The sequence below is a fragment of the Pocillopora verrucosa genome, chromosome 9, assembly GCF_036669915.1.
Source record: "Pocillopora verrucosa isolate sample1 chromosome 9, ASM3666991v2, whole genome shotgun sequence".
In the NCBI taxonomy this organism is placed as follows: Eukaryota; Metazoa; Cnidaria; class Anthozoa; order Scleractinia; family Pocilloporidae; genus Pocillopora; species Pocillopora verrucosa.
The window spans coordinates 1680160-1700321 of record NC_089320.1 but is presented as its reverse complement, the minus strand read 5'-3'; the positions used below and the strand labels follow the sequence as shown (position 1 = coordinate 1700321).

The 20162-nt window shown below is 37.9% G+C and overlaps 3 protein-coding genes across 4 annotated transcripts in view; all 3 read left to right on the top strand.

The window, feature by feature from the left end:
* LOC131780581 (utrophin) overlaps window positions 1-11189 on the top strand; it is a 49327-nt gene extending 38138 nt beyond the window's left edge. For both annotated transcript variants that reach the window (XM_059097193.2, XM_059097192.2), the window contains 17 exons: window positions 224-405; window positions 2270-2441; window positions 2748-2929; window positions 3696-3870; window positions 4393-4577; window positions 5261-5408; window positions 5752-5933; window positions 6149-6293; window positions 6485-6666; window positions 7042-7186; window positions 7520-7701; window positions 7911-8055; window positions 8183-8350; window positions 8843-8986; window positions 9224-9406; window positions 9702-9848; window positions 10162-11189. In XM_059097193.2, coding sequence (XP_058953176.2) covers window positions 224-405; window positions 2270-2441; window positions 2748-2929; window positions 3696-3870; window positions 4393-4577; window positions 5261-5408; window positions 5752-5933; window positions 6149-6293; window positions 6485-6666; window positions 7042-7186; window positions 7520-7701; window positions 7911-8055; window positions 8183-8350; window positions 8843-8986; window positions 9224-9406; window positions 9702-9848; window positions 10162-10410 — 2916 coding nt within the window. In that variant the 3' untranslated portion in view covers window positions 10411-11189. The remainder of the gene's footprint in view (window positions 1-223; window positions 406-2269; window positions 2442-2747; window positions 2930-3695; window positions 3871-4392; window positions 4578-5260; window positions 5409-5751; window positions 5934-6148; window positions 6294-6484; window positions 6667-7041; window positions 7187-7519; window positions 7702-7910; window positions 8056-8182; window positions 8351-8842; window positions 8987-9223; window positions 9407-9701; window positions 9849-10161) is intronic.
* A 254-nt stretch (window positions 11190-11443) lies between these two features.
* Window positions 11444-16342, top strand: LOC131780558 (uncharacterized). The gene is made up of 4 exons (XM_059097173.2): window positions 11444-12119; window positions 12732-13036; window positions 13683-13861; window positions 14248-16342. The coding sequence occupies exons 2-4, from the start codon at window positions 12936-12938 to the stop codon at window positions 14613-14615; spliced, it is 648 nt and encodes a 215-aa protein (XP_058953156.2). The 5' UTR covers window positions 11444-12119; window positions 12732-12935; the 3' UTR covers window positions 14616-16342.
* Window positions 16343-16955: 613 nt separating this feature from the next.
* LOC131780541 (uncharacterized) lies at window positions 16956-19517 on the top strand. Its single transcript, XM_059097146.2, has 4 exons — window positions 16956-17114; window positions 17696-18005; window positions 18477-18655; window positions 18868-19517. Exons 1-4 carry the CDS (start codon window positions 17093-17095, stop codon window positions 19275-19277), a joined length of 921 nt encoding a protein of 306 aa, XP_058953129.2. The 5' UTR covers window positions 16956-17092; the 3' UTR covers window positions 19278-19517.
* Window positions 19518-20162: the final 645 nt, after the last annotated feature.

Here is a 20162-nt window from a genome sequence, read left to right as displayed (position 1 = left end):
ATAAAAACAAACTATTTTCGGCTGATTTTCTGGATAAGCAGCGATTAATCATAAACAAATAACTCTTACCTTTTCGTTGTCGGTTTGCCAAAGAAATGCTCGAGTCATTAGTATACCTCGCTGGGCAGCAAAATCACTTAACCGACGATAGTTTATCCCAGTGGACTGATTTCAAAGGGTCACAGGTGTTCTTCACAAGCTTACTTCCCTATTTTGTTTTCAGGACATAATGACCGATGCATCAACCAGGCAAAAAGATGCAGATGAAGTTTTCACCTTGGGTAGGAGCGCCATTGACAGTGGTTTGCTGGAAAACGAACAAGCTAATGAAGTACACGATCGAATGACGGACTTGAATCATCGATGGAATGGATTGAACATTGATGTCATTGAGCGCGAGAAAAGGTTGGTGTTTGCGATGTTCTCGGCCTCGAGCATGTTACGTGCGTCTATTTTAGAGCTGCAGATTTAATTGGGTCGTCATTCTTTTTTTAAAATATATTTTGTCCAATCATTTTCATTTATTTATTTCCATCTTTCAAAGCTCAGCTTTTAAAGGGAGGCGAAAATTCTCTATCCGATCTCCCGATCACGGAGCAGTGTTAACTAACAAGAACCAAGGCCATCCTGTTTCATTTCCGACACTCAACTCAAAATTAGTCTTTGCACTTGTTTAACTAGGTAGCACTATAATAAAAGCAAACGACTCACGTTCCAGTACAGCACCAAAGGCGTAAAATTCTGTGTCATAGTAAGAGCATTATTCACGGGACATTCAACTGGAAAAAAAATACTGCATTCACCTCTACGTAGAAGCTGCTTTTAGATTAAAACAGATGGGGAAGTTGAAAACATCAAAACGGAGAACCTCATCTTGGTACCATCTAAACTTTTCTCTTTGGAAATAACTTTTCTATTGTTCCTGCGTTGAGGCCTTCAAGACGTTCTTATTTAACAATCATAATCATTGATTTTAAAGATGAGTAATCAGTTAAAGAATGACTCCACTTGTACATTTCTTTACTCTTTCGCCGTTTGATAAATTCACAGTTACATGGAAAATCACGAAGTCGTCTATGTAAATTAACTTGGTTTATTCGTAAACAGAAGTGTGAACGTCAAATATTAGTTGTGTATTACCTTAAATGTGACGTTTGTTTGCTTTTCCGTGACAATGGCAATTCAAGATGAAAATACGTATTAAGATCAGATTCCTAAGTTGCCAAAAGAGCGTTTTGAACCCCTAAACAAGTTCTAACAAGATTTTAGGTTTTAACCAAAGCATGGATACAGGCGATGACTATTTTGAAAAATCATTGGCTTTAGCCTTCGAAACAGTTGACTTAATGCAGAGCAGGTATACTTTTCAATGATTATGCTTGGTTAAGTAAGTGTAGTATAAACTAACTCGACCAACGGCGAACAGCATTAGAAACACTTGACACAGTGGACATCAAAAGTTAAAGGACAAAATGTGTATCTCATTGAGGAATTCAATTTCAGACCAAAATTGATCGAGCAATTCCTTATGTCTTAAAGCTTATTGCGCTCATCAAATGGGCTAAGACTCCCCAATGAATACTTAGAAGAAAGCATCTATTGTGTTCTTCTCATTAGTTATAACCCTCTTCCAAACTAACGATTAAGGTTATGAAATATTTAAAATGTGGTACTAAGCTTGCTCTATTACTTTGTGGCAAGGAATACAGAGGAGGAATACAGGAGCACCTATGATATATTTCTAACATGCATGATATGTTTGATTATCGCAGATACGCTTACGCTGAAACAAAAAGAGTGCTAACTGTATTGATACTGCTAAAACGAGTGACAAACAATAGACTGACCTCCTAAAAAGCGCCAAATCCTCCGTCTCTTAAATTAATGACGTTTGCTAGTCAATGAAAACAGAGTCAACAATTTATCATGGTTCGTGAATGTTTATTGCCAGGCCAACGTTTTTGCATCGAAACCAAATCACATTTTTCATAAAACCAACTTCTCTGGAGTGTTATTTTATCGTGTCGTATTCTTTATAAATATATTTTTTACTGACTCTCTTCAAGTGTTCTTATTGGTAAGACTTCTAAGTTAGCCGAGAGCTCTTGATACGAAATAGCATTCGATTTCCTTTCCTGAGAGGTCTTTGCAGGAAAAATATAGCATTTTTTGATAGACCATGAGTTGTCATCATCAAAGTATCAAGATGAGAGCACATTATCGTCAACTACAGTTTAAAAAAGTTTAACCATTTTCCCCCCCTTTCTAGGCTTGAGAAATTAGCCGAAGACATTGAAAGCGAATACAAGAGATTCGACTCCTGGCGTGAAAAATGCGATAACATGAATCAGTGGCTGTCAGAGTCAGAAAAGCTCATTAAGAACGAGGAGAAGATTGGATCAGATATTGGAGTCCTTCAAGAGCAAATCAAAGATAATCAAGTAAGATCCTTTTAAGCGCTTAAATATTCCAGTATTAAATATGACATCATGTCGTTTTGAATCTTCTTAGAAAAAACGTTTTGAATCGGCTTATGAAAACTAGCAGATAACCCGTTTTTGCTTTTTTGTAGCGCAGTGACTACAGACCTTAACTTCTTACCCCCTTCCCCCTCCCCCCGTGTCATATCTCAGGATCTCCAGTAAATACGCCACTGACTACGAATTACAATTGCATTATTCCTATTTTTGAAGAGCTCTTCTTCAGTTATCTATGTGACTTTAACGTTTGTTACGCGGTTTGTGCAGCTCTTTATTAAAGAAATAAAGGCCTATGAACCGAAAGTAGACGCCATGGTCGAGGAAAGCCAAGAACTTGTAGAGAGCAGCAGACTGGATAAAACAGACATTGATGGGGTTGACAAAACTAAAAATGCTCTCAATTCGAGATGGAAGGCTGTCAATGATCACCTTAATGAGAGGCAACGAAAGTAAGTAACTCAACCGTTTGCTAATGCCACGAACTGCAAATTTTCAACAACATTGAGTGACAATGACCCGTCTACGATTTTCGAGAACATCTGTCACATGTTTTTCATTCTCTCTTCGCAAGATCTTCGTGGGTTGATTATCGAGAAAATACCAGTGCTGACTTTCAGAATCCCATTCCATTTCATTCTTGGGACATCCAAGGTTAAAAGTATAGTTTATACAAGCACCCCATTTTTTTCGTCAGCTTTTACTGATTGTTTTCGGTATTCAGTTACAAATTGTAAACTCATTGGTGCAGAGAGTTGTTGTGTTTCTCACAAGTTGATACAGTGACTCTAACTACTGAGATCAGTACCAGAATTCTCGGTGCCGCTTACCTGCTTGTGTGAAAGGCGTTGCTGAGTATTGCGTTATGTCACGTTGGGTTGTTTGGGCCTTAGAATCAAGGGCGTACACACATGAACTTTGAACTCAGTATAGCGGAAGTTTTTGTTGAAGATCACCTGATCACCAATAATTCGGGGACTAAGATTAGTATTCGGTGTTCTTTCCTATATTAAGTACAATCCTTAAAAAAACTTTAACTTGTGAGTTGATACTTGAAACCAACACCGTGCCTTTTATCGGCTGACGCATGATGCGTTCATTATATCCTCTCTCCCTTACCCATATCTTTTAGGCATTTAGATGCTATCCCCCGTCTTAGGATTCTTTAATTGTGGGCGTTTAACCCTCTCAGCAATTTTCTTACTTTATGCAATATAGGCTAGACTCTGCTCTCCTGGACATACTAAAGAAGGATTCAGATGGCAGGCTTGGCCGATGGAGAGAGCAATCGATAGCTCTTGGTTTGCTTGTTACGGAAGCTAAAAGGAAAGTTGATGATGATGTTGACGATACAGATTTTAAAGATATTCAAGAAAGTGCAGTGCAACTCCAGGTGGGTAAAATACTTTTTAATAAGAGCACTGACATTTATCAATTATTTTTAATCCTATCTGCCAAAAAAGTCTTCACTTGAAGCAACTTGCCAGTCTTTCACTCAAGAAAGGTACACATGTGCAAAACTAAAACTGCATTGAAAAAGGTTCGATCACATGCGCGCCATTTTGAGGGGGTTAGAATGTGCATTAAACATCTCTGCCAATTAAAGGCACATCTATTCGAAGAGGGGCGTTTTCGCGGGGAGGTGCTAACTCGAGGATTTATATTACTTTCAAAGCAGACTATTGCCTCCATAGATTAGAGGTGTCGCGAAGATTAGAGATTGTAGATCGCGACGATTCACGTCAGAGATGAGATCCAGCGCTAATCGTCATTTTTTTAGAATAGAATGAAGTTTCCGCAGTCATTGTAACGGTCAAGCAAAGACAGTGACCATATTAAAGGAAAGTTATCTTTCATCGCTCAGTTCGAAAAAATCTCTACAGAGATGAAAATTTGGTCTTCATCTTTTAAATAGGAAGTCGAAAATTCGCTCAACGAGGACCTCAATAGGGAGCTGCTTGAAGTAACGAATGATGGTCATCATGTCATCGAAAAGGAGGAGACACAGCCCGACGACAAACATGAGATAGGAAAGAAAATAGACGAACTTAACAGACAAGTTTCTGAGCTGGAAAAAGGAACAAGAGAGAAAAGGGACAAGTAAGGAAACTATGGCCCGGTTATTTAAACAAAGTTTGGCCGTTGTTTAACAAAACCACGTCCTAAACTATCTTCAATTTAGCTGAACCTTTTATGTGAACATTAATTTTTGTGAACAGTGTTAATAGAGCCGAAAACCAACTGCGGGAGGACATTTATTTAAGTTAAATCAAGCCTCTTCTAGGGAATGCCTAAGGCCCATTGTTTGTGTAAAACCGGGGTTTGGGTTAGACCTCGTTTAAATAACCGGCCCTATGAGTCCTGGAACTCCCAAAATCTTGTTTAAAATGCCTCCCTTTGGCTCCTACATAATGCTTCTGCAAGTATTTAAGATAGAACCCTACCACTAAGTTTTTTGTATTCTAATCACCCGTCTGTGGGATATCTGTTACACTAAGTAGAGGTTACAGCACTCGATTACATCTGGGATTTAAAGCTCACTTACAACAGATAAAAGTTTCATTCTCAGTCTTATCCAAAAAGACTGAGAATGAGTGCCTTTAGAATGCGTTATTGGTATTTTTGGATCTAGTGCGTTGGTAGTTTTGAAACTGCATCGGAGAAATTTTATTTCTGAGGCACAATTTTCTTTCGTGTTTCAGTCGTTATTTGATAATGAAGACAGAGTTTGTGTATCCATTTATTCGTTAATCGAATGTGATTTTATCAAATGTATTGAACAGGATAAAAGAAGCCTCTTTGAAGTACTTTGGCCGCTCATTGGCCGATTGTGAAGAAGCCGTCGAGAGACTTGAAGAGGAGTCCGTGAACAATTTTACTGATATTGGCTCTGATATCGAGGAGGTCGGAAAACAGTTGGAAGAGTTGCAGGTGAGACTTCATGAACGTGAAAGCCATTCAAAGTTTAAAGAGTGCATCACCTGCCATTTCGCAAACATGTTTTCTGTCCTGAAGAACTGTCTGGCTCAAATGTTCGTTTCTTCTTTTGGCTCTCTTGCTCATTTGTTCGCTCATTCGTTCAACAGTTCGTTTTATACTTTGTTTGCTCAATTGTGTTCGACCATTCACTTGTTCGCTCGTTCGCTCTTTCCCTCGTCCGTTCCTTCAGTTGAGCGCTCGTGTGCTCGTTCGCTCGTTCGCTCGATCGTTCTTTTCAGGGTTCTAAATAGTCATTTTGAAATGCTTACCAGTGTGTTATTCTTCATCTTAAAAGGAATTTGAAAACGACCTAGATAAAGAAGAAGCAAAATTTAATGACATCAAAGACCAGTTTGCGAACTGTAAGGAAACAGATTTACTCAGAGATGAAGACCGAGTGAGAATCCAGAGAAGAATAGGAGCACTTGATGAGAAGTGGGCAGAACTGAACAAATACCATGATGCCAATCATGAAAAGTAAGCCGATTTTCTGCGTTTGAGATTTTGGCACATAGTATGAAACAAAAGTCCACTGAGCGACATATGGACCCATCGGCTGACTATGATTGACTGCCTGACTAAAAGACCGACTGATCGGCTAACTAACTAAGTGACGGGAAACGCCGGGAGTATGCCGTAATTTGAAGTAAATACTTGCGCAGTTGATAACATTTATTCACCCGGTTTTGTAGGTTAAACCAAGCGCTGATAGTTCGTCATGAAGAATTAATGGAAGAGGTCTATGATTGGCTGAGTGATGCTGAGAAACAAGCAGATTCTATAGTTGTGAATGAGGATGACATTGGTTCAGTCATGGAAGAGTATGGCAGGCACAGGGTATGACTCTCTACGTATTTGAGTGTCTTGTTTACCTCGCAACATTCGGTATCATTTTCTTTTTATCGTGATAGGTTATCGTCCATTCTCGTCCGGTTGGAAGGTTGATATTTTAGATTAAAATTTTCGCGATTTGTCGATCTGTCCGTTGATTGCTTTTTTATTACCTATTTGGTTATTTTTTTGAACAGGAGTTGAAGGAAGAAATTTCTTCATTTGAGCCGACGTTCAAGAACGCAATAGGAATCAGCGATAGGCTGCTGACCGAAAGGATCGTAGATCCTGAAAGAGCTGAAAGCTACGAAACAGAGATAAATACTCTGGAAAACAGATGGAAAAATCTGCAACTTAAAACCATGGACAATGGAGCTAAGTAAGCACAGTTGGAAACACACTCTAAAGTTTTTGTGGAAACTTCGTCGAAGAGGTCGTAAATTTTGTATAAAAAGATTAAAATTCCCGTTTTGTGACGCTTCCTTCGCAATTAGTAATCTGTGCTGGATGTTGCGGATGATATGCTTCTAACGTGTTACGGTGTCATTACCGTTACTTGGTGTACTTTAATTAACCATTCAACTATGCCACCAGGTCCTGAGGAAGCAAAGAGGGAGAAACATCTCGGAAGGTCGCTACTCTTTTGTGATAATTAGATAGGTCACTCGTTTAGTCAGAGTACTTAAGATAAAGTAACATCACAGCGTAAATTCTCGATAACAATTTGCTATGGTATCCTTTCTATCTTTGCAAGATTGTCTGGTGTGCTTGGAAGGTACGTAACGATACGATTGGATGAAGCGGAGGTGAAGTTGACACATGCAGAAGCAAGCATCAGCAGAGATGATGCTGACTACTTAGACATAGATGGTGCAAAGGAAGCACTGCAAGCATTCAGAGTGAGTAACATTCTAATTTGTTCAGAATTGGTTATCAACTATTTCATGGGTGGCTAAGAAGGAATTTTTAATTTCAAAGTCGATACGTTTCCAAACAGAAAGGTGCATGAAAGAAACAAACATATAAACTAGACGGTATTAACTTTTTTAAAGTTGATTTAATGTATAGCAGACGGAGAGAGAATTGATACACAGATCTTGGAGTAAAAAGAAAATTTTTGCAAAGATGATTATTCTCAGAGGAAGTATGCTACCAATACTATGAAAATTAAAAAAATGTGTGTCAAAATTCCTTGCTTATATTTGTTCGTTCGTTCGTTTGTTTTTTTATAGGTGAAAAGGACTGGCATTCATGATTCCCAAAAGAAGGTTGACAGAATACTGGACGAGTCCCGTGCCGTTGTCAGAGAAGACTTCTTCAAGGAACACGAACAGGAACATTTCCAGGGAAGAATTGATATGATTGACAAGAGAAACAAAGGACTCGAAGAGAAGGCAGACAAAGAGGAAAGAAGGTACGATATTAACCGAGTAGAGGTGGAAAGTGTTATATGCAATTGACCCAGTTCACATTACTGCAGACCGAAAGCTTTTTTTAGGGGGGATTCAATCGAAGCAGTGTTATTTAAGGAAATAATTTAAACACTTAGAAAAACAACAATTTGGCTCAAAATTCGTTGTCGTTCGTGGCTTGTTGCTTATTCCTGTTGTCGTTTTTCCTCAGGTTGCTTGACACATACATTTTGCTGCTTAAACAACACTTACAAAGAACTAACATTTGGCTCAAAATGGCGGAGTCCCGGATCAAGCAGGAGGGCGAGACTGGTCCAGGCTATGATGACGTAAAGAAACAGCTGGAAGATCATCAGGTAAATGTGTAAATCACATTAAATTCAGATTATATTCCGAGCCTATGATAACCATTCATTTCCTCTTTTTTATTATTATTTGAATAGTACATAGACATATTTATACTTCTTTTTAAACTTTTTTCAGGTCTTTCAAGAGGAGCTCAGAGATCACTCGATGATTTCAACGATTCTAGGCGTGGACGTCTCCGATCCTGACATCACGCAAGGCACCCAGCAACAAGTAAAGTCACTCAGCGACCGGTGGAGTAAAGTGTGGAACTGGTCGGAACAGAGAAAAGCTCAGTTGCTTAAGGTATGTGTCGCTGAAGAAAATTAAAAGACTTGGTCCGCGGGGTTAACGTTGTAGAGCGTTTTGCATGCATGGAATTGGACACCGTTAAAATCCAAGACTACACAAATAAAAATGGCCAATCACTGCAAAGAAAGGCATGTACTCCAAACCTAGGAGCCAATGAGAATATACTTACACGTGGAAACAATTAAGTTATGTTTTGTATTTGATATGTTTAAAAAATGTAACTCATTCAGGTTTGTTTGTTTGTTTGACCTTATTTTCTTCTGTTTTGTGGCTTTAAAGGATAGCTGCCTGGTGGTTTTCTCTGTTAAAGAAAAAATAATAATAAAAAAATAAATAAAGAAAGAAACCTCGTTTTGAAAGCGACGCGCAGGTGCAAAATCGTAAGTTAATGTTACTAGCTGTAAATTATGTCGACATGATTCATCAGTATATTGCGCATTTTAATTCCAACGGAAATAAAGAGGTTCTTTTTTCTCCTTTTCTAAGGTTCTAAGTAACTGGCAACGATTCCGTGACGAGCAGATGATATTATTGAATTGGCTGTCAAACAAAGAAAAAACCTTAAAGGAGATGGCAAGAACAGATCTTACTGATGAAGCTGAAGTCAAAGATCATTTAGAAAAGCTCAGAGTAAGTGTAAATCATGTGCTGACTTCTTTTGCTCTATGCCCTTCACCGAGATTTCGTCAAAACTGAGATCAACATTTAAAGTTTGCTTTGACTAACCCCTTAACAGCCTTGTTATAGTTACCGATTTTTTTTCTATTTGTCAGTTTTAAGTGCATTAAAACTTTTTGCGGCGTAAATGTATCTATCTTGACTTCATATTTACATATTCATTTATTTTATGTCTACTTCGAAAATCAGGTAATTGAAAAAGAGTTGGATGAACAAGGAATACGTTTGCAATCCTTACACAAAGCCGGAGAGGATTTGTTAAAGAACGTAGATGCGGTAGATCCGGCGGCAAAGGAAATTAAAACTCAGCTGAAAGACTTTGATGATTGCTGGAATGACATTGCAAAACAAGTTATAAACAGAATTCAACAGGTAAAATAAAAAGGAGAAATTTCTCGAGAAGCTCTCGATCAATTTTTCCCTGTCTGGTTTTCCTTCTGCGGTATGTAGACAACGGTCTGTCGGGTCGTAAGTCCATCGATATAGCTGTTCGCCAGGCCTTTGTCTATGAGCCAGTTTGCTTTGTTATCTGTACGTTGGTCCCAATGTCCGTCTGTACACTGAGTCTGACCAATGTCCCGTCCGTCTGTCGGTCGATTAAGCTAGTCATCGGTATATATTTATTGCTAGAGCTATCGGTCTAAAATGCTTTGTATCTGTTCTGTAGCTTGAAAATTCTCAAAGTAAACTTAAGGAGTTTCATTCGGAAATGGATGCCACAAATGAATGGATGGATGAAACTGAACGGCTGCTCAAGACCTACAAGATTGGAATGGATCCAGAGGAAGCTAGCAGGCTTCAAGAAAAGACAGAGGTTTGTTTCATTGATCAAAGATTCCCATAAAAGCCGTATCTACTCTCTTTCTAAAACTGCTATGTCCACGAATATTTTTAGCTCCTTATCATTAAGCTTTTATATGTATGGATGTTCTTCTTGCAGTTATAATATTTTAGCCAAGTGCTTGAAATAGCTTGAAATCGTTAGGAGTAAGTTGCGATCATGATGTCAAGCTTCGAATCAGGCCTCAGACGATGATAGCAGCAAAGTATTCCACTTATGTGATTCTTCTTTCTCTGCCGGAAATATTTTCATCAATAACCCTGCAAATGGTGATCTTTAATTACAGATCAAATGTGAAGAACGATCCAAATTCGCTTCTAAAGTTGATCGAATCAACAGACTCGGCAAAGATCTGGCTGGGGAAATCGATGAACCATCCCATGATGCTATTCAGGAAGAACTACAGCCATTTAATAACCGTTGGAGCGATGTCTCTGATCAGCTTGAACTCTACAGTGACAAGGGTTACCCACAGCCGGGGAACGAGTGCTGCTTCTTGCGGATCATGAGGAAAAAATTTGGAGTGATACACTGATTTGTTACCTGTTACCAGTTCTCTCTGAAAACAGGATGAAATATATATTTACCATCCGTTGTTGGTATCTACTTTAGAACTGGAAGTGTCCTCGAATCTCAAAGTAACACTGGATGAAGAAACAAGTCCTTTGAAAAGAAGAGAATTGCAACAAATATTTTGAATATTTTTTCAAGTGATGCACAACTGCCTTTTAAAATTACTCCAGTAGTTAGATGAATTTAAATTTAATTTTTTTTATAATTTTTTATGCTATTTCTGTGTGTAGTATTACTATTCGTTTATAATAATGATTTTTGAAATAACGCTTTCGAAACATTCTCCAAAGAAGTGCACTACCGCAAAGTCAAATTATTAATTGAATTCCGATGCGACTATCGCAAAGCCGTAACATTAAAAGGGGCAAAAATTTCATGGCCTTATTGGCATTTAATTCGGATGAGAGTGCCATAAAGATTTACTAGCTTTTACCCATCCAACGTCTATCAACTTAATAAGCTATCTTTAAACACGTGCAGATAATTCTGTGCTTTCCTTGACCGATATCATTTAACTATGCTTTTATTAAGCATTGTCAGTGCTCATTAGTCATGATATATCTCGGTACTTAGCTTTTATATCGTTTTCATAATTATGCTTTTTATTTGCTTATGCATCTTTTTTGTTTACCCCATGTACGCAAGCACTCTTTGAGGCGACTTTAAGGTCTCTACATCATATTTGATACTTGATGCTTAAATTGAATGCTTGAAGACTTGAATAAAATAAATGTTAATTGAGTTGTTCTGAGAATGCTTCTTTCATTACAAATGTATTGCTGTGGAGTAACTCGACGAAATTTTTTCCTGCTTGGTGAGAACAAATATAAAGTTCAGAGACCAAAGAACTTTTCTAAGAAAAGCGGAAGTCTGGTGACTGAGTTATAAATTCTCTAATTTGCATTTCCCAAATTCCTTATTAATAAAGAATTACCTAGCCTCTAAAACAGTTTTTTGGGGACTGAATTGTGAATTTTTTGCGGTAAACGGCTTCCTTAACCGACTTAAGTCGGTGCATGAAGATCTTTGGGACGTTTCCGTGTTTAATCCTGGATAACATCAAGGAAATACTGCCTAGCACACTTTCCTATACCAAGGAGAAAATTTTGACGACGCTGTGATTCGGTTACCAAATAAGCATTCCGTTTTCTCAGGAGTTGGTGGCATTAAAAGAAAGCTCCAGATTTTGCGGGTAAGGAGAGGCCCATATTTCATCGAAGTTCAATAAATTTTCAATTGTTACTATGCAAAATATCTTTGGTCATTTAACGCTTCACATGACCGATCATGTGATGTGGTCTTATCAGGTTTGAATTACGATCGTAAACAAAAGAAGACCCTAACTTTCGCTTTGTCATCAAATTTGAGTTGTGTTTTTATACGCAGCTGTCATCAATGCGTGCTGACGGAAAAGGGGTTTGACCTTAGTGAACCAAAACTCGTCCAAAAATTTTCATTCATTGGCCCATTGCAGACGTTGAATTCTAGGAAAAAGTCTAATTTTAGTTTTCTACGCAGCCATATAAAGTACTTGCGACTTGCGGACTGTCCAATGTTATCACGGTCGCGATAGAGGTAAGATCCCAGGAGCATCTAAAAATTTAAACAGTCGAATGATACAACAGGGGAAGCTAAAGCCATTGTTGACAATGAATGCCCTCCTTGTGTTGGGTGAGTTTTTCACTTTGGTATAATGTCCAGATTTATACTCAGTACTGGTTTTTCACATCTCTGTGATATCTCGTCTAATTGTCTCGTCCTCGTCATCCCGATATCGATCAAATGCCTCCATACCCTTAAGTAAAGGCTGTTAAACTAGGCTGCTGCACTGTTGCCAGGCTTGCCACTGAAAACATCGCTGAGTTTTTGGAGAGCTCATTCCAATCTTAGATTATTATTATTAGATGATTTCCGAGAAAAAAAAAAGCGATGACCGACGAAAATATAGCTAATTCTAAGAAGCGAGTCTCTACTCTTGCAATTGCGAAGTTCATATATTTCACCTTCATATATTTCACCTAGCTACTTATGCTAACGTTGTTTGAAGCTTTTCAGAATTGAACTCGATCAAAATTATGCATCAATATTTCTCCCCCAGTGTAATATACTTTCTACTCCCTAGAGGATATTTTTCTACAGCCTAGAGTCCAACGCTGAATTAGAATTGAAAATGAAAAAAATATTTGTGTGAGTGGCGATCCCATCTTCGAGTTATACGAATATACGGTAATGTATCATTTTTAGAAGACTTACTTTCATGTTGCATCATTTTTCCGCTCTTAGGCCTCGCTTTGGTGACAGTTCAGGGATCACACCTCCCCGAATGGGGTTCCAGTACTTTTTACCACTGGAAACCAAATTTTAGGCGGAGAATCAACAAGAATTTACCATGCAGCTCTCTGTGGCGGTTGCAGCTTTGACGGGTTGACGGCTCAAATTCAAGTAAACCTGGTTAACAATCCATGGGATTGCGAATTGGGAGACTATATGATTATTTCTGTCGAAGATGGGAATGGAAGTGTCATTGCAACTAATGTCGATGGTCGGCAGATGCCCGTGCCAGACTTTAACTTCACCTATTCTGCTAAGTAAGAGTTTCCTGTTAGATAAACGTCATACCTTAAAACCTGTCTTAACAGTTCATTTCGTTTCTTCATTTTCAAAAAATGCTTCGTTCATAGTTTCATATGATTCCTTTTGGCGCATTGTGTGGCTTGTGTGGGCTAATGATGTTGTTGGTAATTAAGAACTTATGATTATACTTCATGGAAGTACAGTAAAAGGTATTTAAAGTCATATACCTTTGGATATCAATGTCAAGCTTTATTAAAAAAAAAAAGATTGAAATAGGTATATCATGATATATGGCCTAACTTACTGAATAATCCTGGGTTTTTCGAAAAGTAGTAGGATCCTTTACAAAATAACGATTGGCAATGGGGCCAAATGAACAAGTTCTTTGCTTATTAAGGTTACAATGAAACAAAACAGTCATAACAATAAGAATAAGCAATGTTATATATATATATATATATATATATATATGTATCCATGTGTGTATTATATGTATATATATATATATTTAAATAACATCAGCTTTATTTCACCTTCATGATGTGTATAAGACCCTATTATGCCATGTTTTCACCGTCGTTACCAAATAGACTAAGGAATGGATCAACTCCACTTGCATTCCCTGTTGTTATGATGACTTTATAATCATTGTTCTTTTAGGTATAGAGATTTGTTTCTTCACATGAAAACCGGACCGGCCCCACAGTTTTTATTTACATTAAGCCTACTATTTGATTTCAAAACCCGAGTGCATGTGCCAGCTCATTGCGTTCCCAGATGGCAAATGACAGCTTCGGAGCACGCTGTGTCACAGAAGTACAAGCAAGGAAATGATACAGGTTTGTTATGCTATTTCCCTAAATGTGTTATTCTTTCTGCTACCTTACTGTCGATTTTGATGTAATAGCAATCATGTTTGTTTTATCGAGCATTTCTACCCTCTTTTTGCTTGTTTGTTTGTTTGTTAGTTTGTTTATTTTTGTTCTTATTGGTTGCTGCGCTCATCTCTCGAACTTGCCTGAGTGACCTGGAGTTTTCCACGCGCTGTTGACTTTTCACTCAGAAAAAAAGACCTTTACCTCCGATTTCAAAGTGCAGATGATCATTTTTTTTAACAATAAAACCAAAAGAAATAATTGAAATTAATTAAGTTTTAACTGTGATGTAACAGTATATAATTAGATAACTCATTAGACGCTCACATACGCTCTTTCTTCCCCATCAGCTGAACTTTACCAAGTTTTCAAAACTTTAACGACCCAAGAAGTTCCCACTGAAGAAACCAAGTTGTTCCAGCTTGGATACTGCTTCGCAAAACAAGGTGACTACAAAGTTATCATCACTGTCATCAAAGAAAACCTATGGCCTGGGCTTGCCACCTATGGCTGCACAATGTCGTACATAAAGCAACATGGGGAGTGTGGCGGGCTAACTCCATACAGAGATATGTCCGGTTTACCCGTCAATGTTGTGCAGATAGATATAAAGGAATCAGCTGATTATGGGCCTGTACAAGTCCTTGTGTTGGGGGAAGGGCGATACGGCCAAAGCAACGGCTTTATAATTGTTGCTCGTTTACTTCACTTACATTGATCTACGGAGAAAAAAGCACAAGAAGCGCTTTGCATAATTGCTACAATAGCCCCATTTGTTTTCCAAAATACGTAAGAAGTAAACTTGTATTTGATTGTTTTTATTGCTGCTTGTAATCGAAGTTATTTTGAATTTCATCTTTAGTGAAGTATCAATAAGTACAGATTGCAGATTGTTTCGAGAAGAACATTGCTCGCGTGACATTTGCGTTACGTTTAAAAGTTTATTTAGTTTAATATTTCACTTTTTCTTTTCACTTATTGATCACCTTGATTGACACTGAAATATGAGTAAGTTGATGGTTTTTAGTTAGTTTTTACACGTGTCGTGTCGGAGGCATGAATCAGGATAGCATTCCCGTTTTTGATGATTACACAGTTTAGTTTAACTCTGGAATCCCGTCACGAAGTAAGTCAGTTGTTTTCAGTCGTTTTTGGTTTCCTTAGGCTTTGTTACATTCAATTATTCGCGTTGATTTCTGTTAGTGTAATTTCTGTAAGACCGCATGTAATTAGCGGTCAAATCTGTTCGTGTTTTTAAGATTATATGATGTGCTTAGGTCTCTTAATTTTGGTTAGGTTCTGTTGTTTAGAAATCTTATTTATTTTATTGTTCCAGATCGAATAAAATTCTTGTAAAATTTATACGATTCGGGATTCTTCAGAGCCAAGTAATTTGGTTTTCATCCGACGGACCACAGATAAAAGCGCTCCTTACCCCACTACTTTTGAATTCAATAAAGGAATTTTCATATTTGTTTCTTGTATTAAAACTTTAGTACTTCGAAAGGAGCATGTGCAGCTGTTAATGAAAGTACAAGTATTTACCCAATTTTGCTTGAATAAATTGAAAATTTTATGAGAAATGCGAAAGTCTGGTAACTAGACCACCCACATCCACATTCATTTGAGATAAAAATACCTTACCTTTAAAGCCAATATTAGGGCACTACTTTTCGAAATTTTTCATGGATAAATGAACTCCCTTAAAGGTTTTAAGTGTTGGAAGTAAGTACGCTAAAAGTACGCTAAATTTTGAAAGAGATAACGTTGAACACATTATGCTTAGTCAAGGAAAAATAACCTCAATTACATCATGGATTCGGTTGCCAATGACAATAGAATTATGTTTTCTTAGAAAAAATCACCGTGACATAGCATATTTTAGATCGATGGTTCGTGCTGGAACGAGGAAAATAAGTTTACTAACTGATCTGGTGAAGTATTAAAGAACAGATAAAAAGGATTCCACGATTCCTCGTTTTTTCATTAGCTGCCACGCCACCATATTATTGAATCCTGAAACGTGTATCGTGTATTCTTTTATAACGGAAACACATATTCAACTTTCAGCTCTTTCGAACAGCTCATTTTGTGATCAGTTTGAGATAATGAAAACAGGGCAAAACACCAAATTCCCCGAGAACAACAAAAACAAAAGTATCGAAATTAAGAAATGATGAATTGCAGCAACAGATTATAATATCTTGATTCCAAGCAAATGGAAATAAGCCAAAATACCAAATCTGTGTAGTAGGACGAAACAAAAAAGTCGAAATGAAGAAATGATTAATTGCAAGAAAATGGAAAAAAAGGCAAGATACCAAATTTGTGGACAGTAGAAAAACATAGAAATCGAAATACCTTAATATATAGAAAAAAGATGTTTTTTTCGTCTCGTCACGAAACCGACCTTTCTAAACTGAAAGGTCTCCAAAGAACCGATGGTCTGATGTTCGATTCTTCATGGGGACTCGGAATTTTTTCTATGTCCCACGCTCGTGACAAGACGAAAAAACATTCATCTCTATTTCTTTACCGAGCTCAAAACTTACCATCTCTCTCAGTTATTCTATTTACCTCAATCTTTATTTTTACCTTTTTGAAACAGAAAGGTAAACTAGACGGTGCAAACTGGATCATGAACGCATTTCCTCCTTGATTCAGTTTTGTTTAGTTAGCAAACATTAAATGCTTACTGCGGAGAATGACTCACACTGTTTGAAAAATCACGTGACAGATCGCTTGCCAGGTCAGACGATTCGTCACAATCCATCACGTTGTCTACTATTTTGTTTGTAATTCATGATTAATTTGTTTCAAAATTCTCCACTGAATGTTTACCAGTTATTTATCTTTATCGTTTTGTAACGTAGGTATCCCGGCGATAAAGTGCGATGTTGTGTTAATTTTTTGCAACGTCAGCACGTGCAAACGGAAACCAGACTCATTCCTGAAGAAGGGGTTTTACCCTTGGCAAGGCAAGGTCTGTTCAGATTCTTTATCAATGATTGGTCCCTTGCACACTCCTAATAAGGTCTATAAATAACTTTCTCTGAAATGCTTTTCTCACGAGCCAACGCCCGGTAATGTCGCTATTATAAAAAGCTGGGATTCGAAGTTTTATCCCAGACCATCTTAGTCGCTTCATACAAACTCCATCAGTTGCTGTTGAGAAGACGATCCTTAAGCAAGAGGATGTATGCCCTTATTTTATTCAGTGAGTTTTATTACCTACTCAGTTTTATACTTAGTATTTGTTTGGCGCATTTTCGTGTAAGTGTCGAACGGAGATTTTATGCTTCCGTCTGCAATTATGCGGAAAGATCAAGCACATCCCCCACAACCTTGAGAAATAGCGGTTTGACTATCTTTGAACATGCTTCAACTTTCTTTCGGTCTACCAGTTCTCCCCAAACGATATGTCCTTGAATAGTTTCCTCGGAAAAGCCTCGTCTTCCTGAAGTCCAGCAATCGAAAATTTGAGCTCCGAAATTAGAGGTTAACTCTGTAATCATCTAAAGGTTTTCATTTACACATTTATGAAATTCATATTTTCATGCTTCCACGAAATGGAGTTTTCTAGATCTCACATTTAATTCATTCAGCGAATCTTTTTCGATTTAGGAAATAGACGCAGAAGTTTGTAATGTTTTGATTAAATTTGGCGTTCTAAAAAATTTAAAACGATTAAAAGGAAAGACCTACCGCAGAAATTATTACGAAGACTCTACACTTAGTGAAGGATTTGTTTGAGTGATATACATTAACTTCTGGGTCTAATTGCGTCCATGGTCACAGGCGTTGTGTTGGTGACAGCTCAAATTTCAGCCCTCACGCCTATCCCAGTGCGTGTGCACTTTATCACCGAGCAGAACCAAAAATTAGATGGGGACACGACGAAAGACTACCTCGCGGCTCTGTGTGGAGGCTGTGCCTTTCAAGGTTTAAAAGCTCTCTTCGGTGTGAGCCTGGTCAACAGGGACTGGAGTTACGACACGGGATACTACATGACAATAACCGTGAAAGATACTGATGGAAATTTCATCGCTAACAATTCTGATGCAAGCGGCATACCAGTACCGGATTTCAATTTCACCTATGTCGCCAAGTAAGAGTTGTGCCATGAGTTGAATTAAAGCTTACCAGTCAGCATAGTCACGTGTTATCTCATCCACGGATCAAAATGTGATTTACTTCACAGGCACTATTTATGATCAGATTCCTTTGCAGGAAACAAATAACTTTTTAAATTTTACCTCGCTCTTCAGTAGTGGCTTCGAAGCTCAGTTGGAGGTAGTTCCGATGTTTTATCTGAAATGCAGCCAGGAATATTTTGATCGGACTTCATAATAGCTCAGATCTCTTTTAATCTGTAAACACATTTCGATCGCTAGTCAAACTGATCTACTCCATACATATTATTTGAAAATTAGTAACGTTAAGATAAACCTTGTTTCACTTCAGTTGTGAGACTCCGCCATGACTTCATCTTCTATAAATAGCTCTTCCAACCTGAACTGAATTGAAGTGTCTTACTTATGCGGATAGTTGAACAATTCGTTTTTTTTTTTCCATATAGGTACAAAAATCTGTTCTTCCAAGTTGTAGCAGGACCAGCGGCTACATTTGTATTCACGTTATCCCTGACGTTCGATTACACGGACCGTGTTTATCCGCAAAGCGAATGTACCCATCGATGGCAAATGACAACCTCGGAAAACACTGTGTGGCGGAAATACCGAGGAGGAAATAACACAGGTAAATTATATATGACTGTTCAATTCATTGTTTTCTTTAATCTACTGATATTCCCGTAAATTAATTCCGTAGTGGGGGCCTTAATTAAGCAGTCAGGAAGGCAACGCCGGGAGAAACGTCGATTAAAAATGAATTTACATTTTCATTTAGAATGTCACGCATAGCTGGATGTGTCTACCTTCTCTTACGAGATTATACTTCTTTTGTCACAGCTTTACTCCAGCCGGTTTTTAAAACAGCAATCACTCAGTCTATTGAAACTGAGGATTTTAAGTTGTACCGCCTTGACTATTGCTTCGGAAACGAACTTTCTTATAAAATCACCGTCAGCGTCATCACAGAGGATCAAAAGTCTGGATTTGTCACATATGTTTGCAAGAAGACGTACATGATAAAACACGGAAGATGTGATGTACGAACCCCATATCGTGACATATCCGGGGGCCCCGTGAACGTAGTGGTGATGGATGTGGAGAAACCAGCTGACTTTGGACCTGTTCATGTCCTTCTTAGTGGGGATGGGCGTCATGGCCAAAGTAACCGATTTACCTTGGCAGCCTCGGTCCCGTATACGAGCACTGATCGGCACGTAAGGCATGGAGGAGCAACAGTGACTAATTAGTGAAGCCAGCACCCCTCCCTCTTATTATTATTCTTCTAAGATTGATGCGGAAATGAATCCGTTAGCGTTATATAGTAAATCAAAAGCATGAGAAGACAATTATTGCACATTATTATTATTTTTGGTGTTTTTTTCTTTTTTTTTTTTTTTTGCTTAAAATGTGGCTTGGCTATTTGGTTTAGTGCCAAAAGTTTCAAGCAATTATTCGCTTCGTCAGGTCTTTGAATAAACTTATCATCAATTAACTCTGTATTTGTTTTTTTATGTGCGTTTGAAGTCTTTCAATATAATTTCTCCCTAAAGACCGGTTATAGACCAACATCCTGTTTACTCATAAAGGGTATATGTGAAATGTCTCGTTTGACTAAACGCCTTAATGCCTGAGTTATCAATGCTACCCACTTTAACTTAAATGAGATCATTCTAATATCGCCAGAATCATTAAAAGTTAGTGCTCGTTTAATTTTGTTATGTCCGGCATAACAATTCTTCCAGAGATCTCTCCGTGCTAGGAAAGCAAGAGAAGTGCCGCATCCGATGTAAGGTTATCAAGCCCAATACAATTTTCCGTATGCGAAAGACGATTTTCCGATGAGCCAAGATTAAAAATTATCTTTAAATTCGTAGACTTCTTTTCAAATATCATCCTGTTTTTCTGGGAAACATGGGAAAAAATAGTTGTTAAAAGTAACAGTTACGTGCTGGAATGAAGGTAAAAGGTCACAAGTGATTTCCGGGCAGACTAGTGACCGACCGACTTGTTTCTTCCCATAAATTTTTTTCTAAAAGTTTTCTTTACCTTAATTCGCAGGCCATGCAATCGCGAATTTTGAAGGTCTAAGTACTGTTCCTCTCAAAAAACCCGAGTTTCGTGTATGCGTGACG